At 61.5% G+C, this 8,533-nt stretch overlaps 1 protein-coding gene across 1 annotated transcript in view; it reads right to left on the reverse strand.

Moving 5' to 3' along the window:
* Positions 1-1,057: 1,057 nt before the first annotated feature.
* LOC111156417 (RNA binding motif protein 19) overlaps positions 1,058-8,533 on the reverse strand; it is a 118,022-nt gene continuing 110,546 nt past the window's right edge. The window contains exons 24-25 of the mRNA XM_022517298.1: positions 3,935-4,047; positions 1,058-3,302 (exon numbers count right to left, since the gene is read on the reverse strand). Of these exons, the coding sequence (XP_022373006.1) occupies positions 3,294-3,302; positions 3,935-4,047 (122 nt within the window). The 3' untranslated portion in view covers positions 1,058-3,293. The remainder of the gene's footprint in view (positions 3,303-3,934; positions 4,048-8,533) is intronic.

Consider the following 8,533-nt stretch of genomic DNA (forward strand, 5'->3'; position numbering starts at 1 on the left):
GCTGTCTATACGTCACCTTCCCCGGCCAGGCCCAGGGGTTTTGGTGGCCTCCCTCCTTCCCTAAGCCTGGTCCCGCATTTGAACACTCCGTCCCACCCTTCAGGGTTCCTCAGGGCCTCATGCCCATGGCTCTCCCCTAGACCACCATGCTTCTGCAGTTCCCGGGGGTCTCTGTGTGCTCAGTCTTCCAGAGCCCTGTGTGCACAGACCAACCAAACTCCTGGCCTCCCACCCCTGCTTCCATCTGGGGCTCCTCCTTGCAGACAGGCCTCCCAGTTCCCCATCTCCTCGCTGTGCCTGTCGGCCAGTTCCACGGAGGGGATTCCAGCCAGAGCCAGAGGCTGGGGGTAGGGGGTGGGGGTCTTGGGGAGACAGCGGTAGAATCCAGGGCTGGACCCTCAGTGGGGACGCTGAACAGGATGGAGAGAGGGAGAGGAACACCGCCTCATCTTCTCTCCCCCGCCAGCCCCAGATGCCCGATGGTACCCACCCCTGCCAAACCCAACTGGCAGCCTATTGCCAGGGGAACCTGGGAAACTGGCCTGCAGGGATCAGGCCCTGAGTCCGAGCCGGCATGTGTGTGTGTGTGTGGGGGGGGGTGGGGCACATGGAGGGCGACGGGTTCCAGCTCTGGCCTCTGCAGATGACCCCACAGCCTCAGCAGCTCAGGTGCCCCCTTCCTGACCCTGCTGTCCCCCCCAGCCCAGCCCAGCTGCCAGCACAAGCCCCTCCCTTGTTCCCCCTGAGCATCCGGAGGCCACAGACCCTTTTGAGAAATGGCTGCATCTACATGGGCCTCAGGAGGCTCCCCTAGCCCCGGGGCTGCGCCCCTTCTTCCACATCCTCCACGGTTTATTCCTCGCGGTTCTTTTCTTAGATCGATTGATGCCCCAGTGTCACTTTTTTTAAAAGACTTTATTTTTGCTAGAGACAGAGAGAGCGCGTGTGGGAGCGAGCGCCAGTGGGTAGGGAGAGGAGAAGCAGGCTCTCCATGGAGCAGGGAGTCGGGAGCAGGGCTCGATCCCAGGACCCTGGGATCATGACCTAAGCCGAAGGCAGATGCTTCACCGACTGAGCCACCCAGGCGCTCCTTATTGTCACTTCTAACTCCCCCTACAAACTCCCCCTGTGCCCTGGTCTGGTGACAACAGTGAATGTCTCCAGGCTGCCTGGGCCCCCATGGCCCAGAGTCCCCACAGCTCACCCCGCACGCACTGGACGGATGCGTCTCCTCCAAGGAGGAGGGGCAGCATCCCTCCTCCATGCCAGGAGTACCTCACCCGGCTTCACCTGACTATTACCTAACAATCATACTTTACCTCCTTCCAGAATCATCGCAACAGTGCCGGTTCCCATACTGAACTATGACGGTGTGAGTACTCCCTGACCATGCAAGGCGGCAGTCGTTTTCAAAGGGGCAGGGACAGGGTTCAGGCCACTCCCTGCATTAAGTGCTGTGACCGAAAAGGACAGGGGTAGGGACGTCTGCGACGGATGTGGGCACAGGTCTGGGCGCAGAAGAGGAGCGGAGTATAGCTACTTCTGACAAAGTGGTCAGGGACCGTCTCTGAGTGAGGAAGGGGAATTTAAACTAAGATCTCAAAGGGGAGGTTAAAAAAAGAGACAGGAAAGATGTGAGGGAAGGGGGGGGTCCCAGGCAGAGGGAAGAGCCAGTGCAAAGGCCCTGGGGTGGGAATGCCCTGGAAGGGCCAGCACAAAGTAAGGGAGGGACAAGTGGCAGGGGGGCCTCCTTGCAAGGTGAGGAGTGTGACTTTATTCCAAGTATGTGGGTAACCCTGAGGGTTTTAGGCTGTATTTCTGTAATCTAGTTCACGGATCCAGCTGGATCCCGCTGGCTGCTTGTGGAGAAGGCAGTGCTCCTTGGTTAAGGGAGGGGAGGCGATGAGGGTGGCGTCCACTGTGGACATCCTTGGCAGCACGAAAGGGGGGTGATGGAGCACCCTGAGTCCTCCAGGAGAGTTGACTCAACTGCTCTTCATTGCTTACATGGCTGGTCCTGTCTAGAGAGCGAGCCCCTGGACTGGGGGTCAGAGAGGCCGGGCAGGGCAGGAAGGAGGGATAGGAACCTGGTCTCCCAGGCTGGAGAGCCTGTGCTTGGCACCCAACACCAGGCTGCAGGAGTTGGCGGATCCTGCCCTGGAACGTTCTAGTACCTTCGTCCAAGTCAGGCGGGTGCCCGTGAGGCCCCTTGTGTGCCAGGGCCATGGGCCTGAGACCTCCAGTGTGGTGACCATGCCCTCACCATCAGTCTGGCACTGGTGGTGTGGCCGTGTGGATACGGACTGCGTTTTCAATCGGAAAGACCCACGGGCCCCAGAACAGGACGAGCAGTGGGGAGGAATAGGGCGGGGACCCCCGTCACCCCAAGACCCATGCAACTGGGGGATCTGGTCACCTGAGGGGCTGGCCTGGGTGAGGTTTAACACTGGCCCCACCTGCGTGCGGCGCACATACCCGACGTCTACAGGTCAGCCTGCTGCGGAAGCTGGGGAATGAGGAGGGGGGGAAGCAGGACTGATGAGGAAGCACCGCTCCGTGGGCCATGGGGCACGCATGGGGCCTCACACGGCTACCGGCGCTGGAGAGCGTTGCTCCGATTCAAGGCCACTCGGCAAACTGGATGAAGACTGGAACCTCCTTCCTCCAAAACGCACAGACCAAGTTCTTTGCAAAGTCAGAAGGTTCCCGGACTCTCCCTGGGAGCCCCAGCCGGAGGTCTCAAATGAAGGAGTAACAAAAGCGCCGATGGGCGTTTCCTCGGGGCTTTACTTGGATTGACTGAGGTAGTCAAACACCAGGAAGGCACCATGCCACCCCCACGGGACAGAAAGAGAAACTGAGGGTCAGAGGGGCCCTCACTGGTCTGCGGCCACACAGCTGAGAACAGCGAGGCTGGGACTGAGACCCAGGGCAGAGAAGCGAGCGGCTCCTTCCTCGCTGGGAGGCAGGCTCCCAGCATGTGCTGAGTGCAGGACCCCCCATCCCGGCGGAGGCCGTATTTCCAGGCTGGAGTGGGGTGTGCGTGCGGGTGCCCCAAGTCTGGGACAAGCCTTTCGACAGGGCCGGGATGCATTTCAGAGTCGTCCACCCGTGACAGGGGTATCGGCCATCAGAGTCGCATCTTAGGCTCAACCGGCTGGCATGTGGGCTTCAGGTCAGCCCCTGGTGGTCAAACCAGGACTCGACGTCCCCGGGGATCCTGGGGCAGGACAGAGGCCAGGTCCCCGGCTGTGAGCACTCCCGCACATGGCCGGCAGACGTGGGAGCTCCAGCTAGCAGCCCTGGAGGGGAGGCCAAGAACAGAAGCTTCTGAGCTGGTCTTCCACTGCGGTGGGGGCAGTTCACAGACCCCGGCGGCATGTTTTTCCCACTAAACCTGTCTGAGGTGGGAACTGGGGTGCAAGGCAGACACTGGGCCCATGGAGGTTAGGTCACCAGGCCAGGATCCCCAGCCAGTGTGGGGTGGAATGGGGGCTTCCTGTCCTAACCTCTTGATGCCACACTTGATCCCATGCAGCTGCACAGGGGCGGGGCCCTGAGTCCCTGTGTGCCCTGACCCCCTGACCAGCAATGGGGGGGGCCCGTCTCCCCATCTGGGAGCAGCGGACAGCCAGGCTTGGCGGGCGCAGTTTGTTCTCGTGGCTTCCAGGTCCTGGTATGGCCACGAGAAACTTCCTATCGTGGCTGTGTCTCGCCCGCCTCCCGGCCCTTGGGTGCCAGGCACAAAGTGGATGTGTGGGGACTGCTGGAACGTGTCACCCGGGACACCGTCCCCTCTGACTTCAGGCTGGGGCAGGGCGGGGTCGCCCACACTCCCACCTGCTAGCTCTCCCCCACCCCCTCCAGCCCACACGCCAGGAGCGCAGAAGCTGGAGCGGCTGTCCCCAGTCCCCAGGGCCCTGGAGCCACGTACCCTCTCGGTGCCAGCTCGCAGCTGAAGGGTTTGCTCCTCACTGTCGTTTTCACTGTCTTCCAGCTGCTCCAGGATCTCGTCCAACACCACAGACCGCTTTTTCTTCGGGGGCTCTGTGGGAGCCCAGATGGCAAGAGAGGAGGAAAGACAGCCGAGAGGGGTGGGAGGCGGGAAGAGAGAAATGGCAGGAAGGAGAGGGACCGGGATGAGCAAAATGGAGGGCGGGGAGGCGAGAGAGGAGACGAGGCACCGGGAAGAGAGCGAGTTAGAGGAGGGGGCACAGGGGACCAGAAGCCAAAGCGGGGGTGTAGAGAACACAGGAGAGGAGAGAGAAACATGGATAGTCAGTCTCTGGCTTCACCCCAGTGCTGCCTCTCCCCAGCCCCAGGAACTCTCCTGCTTGGCTCGGCCCGCCACCCCCTCCCTGGCTTCCTTCCACCCACAGAGGCAAGGGCTCCAGTTAGGAAGGGAGCGAGGAGGGCCTCTCCCAGCAGCCCAGAGGCTGATGGATCTCGGGCTGGCTTGCAGAGAGCGGAACACCTTCAGAGAGGACGGGTCAAGTGAGAGCAATTGTTGGGGAAAGAAGTAGAAGCTTCTCCGGCTTTCCTGGAGGCTACAGACTCTTCATGGTACAGAAGGCGCCTGATAGAGCAGGAGCTCAGTGGCTGTTGGGTGAAATCATGCTCCGAGATGCCAGCGAGGGATGCAGGGAAGAACATTGACAGGCAGCTCTGCAGGGGAGGGGCTATTTCACTTGGACTTTGAAGCATGCAGAGGAGTTCTCTGCGAGGCGAGGGGAAGGGGAGGCAGACGCACGGCATGACCAGAATGCACACTGGGCTCAGCTCACACAGTCCCTTTGGGCCCCAAACACTACTGAGGGCCTACTGTGTGCAACCACCAGTCCTGCAGGTATGGGTGATGGCCGCCTCTTACGGGGGAGGGAGCTGGGCCACAGACAGGGAAATCTAAGGTTACTGAGCTACAAGGGCTGGAGGCAGGATTCAAAGCCCAGCAACGCCAAAGCCAGTCTCCCCACATTTCATGAGTGTCTGGTGCTGGCTAGGGAACACCAGGGAGATGGGGACAACTGCCCGGGAGGGCTGGGGGTGGGAGGAGGCTGCTCTCAGGCCCGACCTGCCATCAGTCCCTCTGGCAGTCTGACCTCTCACTAAAGGCCAGCCTCAGTCCCAGAGAACACGGATTTGCTCAGAGACAGCTGCAGACAGTCCCAACCCCATCCTCAAAGAGCACCTCCTCTGTGACGTCTTTCCGGGGAGGACAAACTTCCCTGTGACCCTTTGTCTTGACTCCATGCTGGGCCAGGGGCCCTCAAGGGCCTGTGTCTCATGTGGGTCTCTCCAGAGCCCCCACCCCCCACCCTGGGGGCGCAGGAGCCTGCAGGTCCAGCAGCTGCATCCACCACTGTTAGTGAGGGAGAGGGAGAGCGGGCAGGATGGGCAGGGGGTAGGGGCAGCAGCCCTGGCTGGGCTCAGACACATGCTTCCTCTCCTCGCTGCCTCCTCCACGCTCTGGGTTTCCTTCTAATCGCCAGGCTTTGGAGGTGCACAATGGCCTCGGGAAATTGAATTTGTGGGCAGGTAATGGGAGCCGGGAAATAGAAGAGCAGCGAAATAGGGCCCGTGAGCCCGGCACGGACGCCCCCTCCTAGTTACAAACAATGGGGGTGCGAGCTCCCGGGCTGCGGTAGCAGAGCCATGGGCTTGACCTTCAAGGTTTCTCTGGTCTTCCCCACCACCTGACTGCACGGGGGCACCGGCAAGGGAGCGGGTTTTTCCTGTGCGTCCTGGGGCACAGCCGGTTTTGCATCCCAAGCAGCCCCACCCCTGCCGTGGCCCCCCCGCCCCAGGCCAGAGCTGCCAGGGCAGTGGACAGCTCCTCCCCTCCCTCCCAGAGACATCTCTCAGGGGCACCTGGGGCATCAGCACCTGTGGCCCCATTGTCTCGGCCTCCGTGCTGCTGGCTCACTTGGGGAAAAGCTGAGGCTGTCAGGATGGCTCACCTCTGTGAGCCGCACGGGGGACCTGTCACCTCTGTGAACTTCCGGTTACACTCTCCCCCGCAGGTACTCATGTGGCGACAGCCACCCAGGGTCCCTTCCTGGCTGCTGGCCCCCACCTCCGGGCCTCTCCACCTGCTGTTCCCTCTGCCTGGAGTGCTCCTCCCCCAGGGAGCAATGTGGGGGACTCAGCTTTGCAGGGAGGACTCCCCGATCTCCTTGTTTAAAAGCACAAGGCCCCCAGTGCCCCTGCCCTACTTCCCTGTCCGTGCTTCTCCGTGGCATTCACCCGTGTTTTACTGTGCAGCTTACGGTCTGCCTCTCCCGCTGGGAGGCCAGCTCCAGGAGGAAGCGGTGTTTGCGCGCACGGTCAAGGCCCGCGTCCTCAAGGCCCAGAACAGCGCGCGGCGTACAGCAGATGCTCGGAAAGTACTTGTTGGCTGAGTGGACGGATGGCAGGCCCAGATGAGGTTCAACAGCTCAGGCTGCTGAAGGATACACAGAAGCAGGGGCCAAACCCAAAGCAGTCTTTAACCACCTTTGTTCACATTTTTATCCCCTCACAGCAGAGACTAGGCAGTGGCTGCTCTGGGCCGGGCCTGGGAGTGAGTGGGACAGGCCCTGTCGAGGGCGTTCCTGGTCCCATGAGGGGAGACAGAGAAGGAGCCACACAACCACAACCTATGGCAGGGTTAGTGCCGTGGTGGGGACGAACCTGCTTCATGTGTGCTATCATGGTGGCTTCCTGGAGATGACAATGTAAACGTGGCCAGAACCTAGCTGACTCCCAGCTCCGGCCCTCTGACCCCACTGTGCTGGTCTCACTCCCGCAGGCGGCTATGATCATGGCTGCCTGGCATGTTCCACCCTCTGAACCAGTGGGCACCTCCCAACCTCGGCCCCGAGGCCCTCGGGCACCAGCCATGCTCAGTCTCCTTGGGAGCGGACCTCATGGTCTTAAAGGCTTGTGAACCGGTTCTTCCACGCCTGTGCCTGGAATACCAGCCCTGCCCTCAGCTGCCCTCTTGCCTTCCTCTGAGTCATTGGATACCAGACACTCTCCTCCTCTGCAGCCATCTGACAATCATTTAAGAGCCAAACATCCCGAGACACAGCCATAGCAGAATGAAGAAAAGCCATGCCACCCAGAGCTGGGTTCCAATCCCCTGCTTCCCCTCGCTGGTGGCGGTGGGACCTTCCCCACTCTGAGCCTCAGCTCCCCCTCCCGGAAGAGGCAGTGGGGCCAATCCCGCGGCAGGCCCTGGAGGGGTGATCTGGCAGAAGAAACTGAGGCCCAGAGGGAGGGGGAATGCAGCCAGCAGAAGGACACACACAGGCAGGGCCTCAGCTGAGTCTCAGGAACCCCCTGCAGGAGGGAGTGCCGTCACCCTCATTTCACAGCTGGGGAGACAGAGGTGCAGGGCAAGGCACACCCCCCAAGGCTCCCAGCTACCACAGAGCAGCCCCGGGGTCCTGCCTCAATTGTCCCGTTTGTAGGCCATACACATTGTCTGGGTTGTGCCATGGGGCGTCTCTCAGGGGCCCTGGCCTGGGGCAGAGGCCATGGCCAAGGCTGCACGGGAGCCTAAGACACAGAGACAGGCGTGTGGTCACCACGTCTCACCTTAGGGTCATACAGTCCTGGCTTTGGCACTTTCCCAGCTGTGTGCCCTCGGGGCGGGGGGCACATACCCCGCAAGGTTCACTCTCTCATGTATAAAATCGGGACGGGGGGCAGGACAATTCCTCCTCCCTTGCTTTGTCTGTGGCCACCATCAGCTGACCCGCAGGCCCACAGGTACGTCCCTCCTTCTGCCCGGAGCACGTGCAGGCTCCTCCCTCCGGCGAGAGCCTCTCCTGGCTACTCTGCACGTCCTCCCTCAGCATTTAACATACACACTCGGGAATGCAGGCTCAGGCCCCTCTGACCAGCCTTTTGCTGCCTCAGTCTCCTTGCCTGTAATGTGGGGGCACCACCAACACCGACCTCAGGGGGTCGTGGGGAGAATTAACGGAGGGAAAGGAGCAGTGACCGGCCCCTGGTTGGGCCCCAGCGGGTGGCGGCCAGACTGACATCTCTGTTGCTCTAACCCCTGTCGCTGTGGGTGTTGGCGTAGTGTCTCGCTTTGCCATTAGGCCGGTGGGCGCCGACAGGGCGGGGACTGTCAGGATGGCTATTGATGGCAGGTGATCGATGACTAGCTATTAGATAAATGAGTGAGACGATCTGGTTGGTAAAGGCTAAGGAAGGTATGGTACCCATTCCCCACCCCACTCTGGAAAACGGGGGGATCCACGGACTCCTGCGGGGTGAGTGGTGTAGGCAGCAGGTCAGATGATCTGAGGTCCCCGCTCTGCCGCCTAACGGCTCGGTGACCTTGGGCAAGTCACTTCAGCTCCCAGCGTCTCAGCTTCCCCGTCCATATGTGGGGCGTGAAGACAGGACCCGCCTCCCGGGGCGGCCGCGGGCATCTGCGAGTCAGTGCACAGAGCCCTGCACACCAAGGGCTCAGCACTTGGGAGCTGTGACTGCTCTCGAGGGCCTGACGCATCTGACTCGGGTCGGCCCCCCCCCCCCC

The sequence above is a fragment of the Enhydra lutris genome, unplaced genomic scaffold (assembly GCF_002288905.1).
Source record: "Enhydra lutris kenyoni isolate GAN:26980312 unplaced genomic scaffold, ASM228890v2 scaffoldscaffold46, whole genome shotgun sequence".
Classification (NCBI taxonomy): domain Eukaryota; kingdom Metazoa; phylum Chordata; class Mammalia; order Carnivora; family Mustelidae; genus Enhydra; species Enhydra lutris.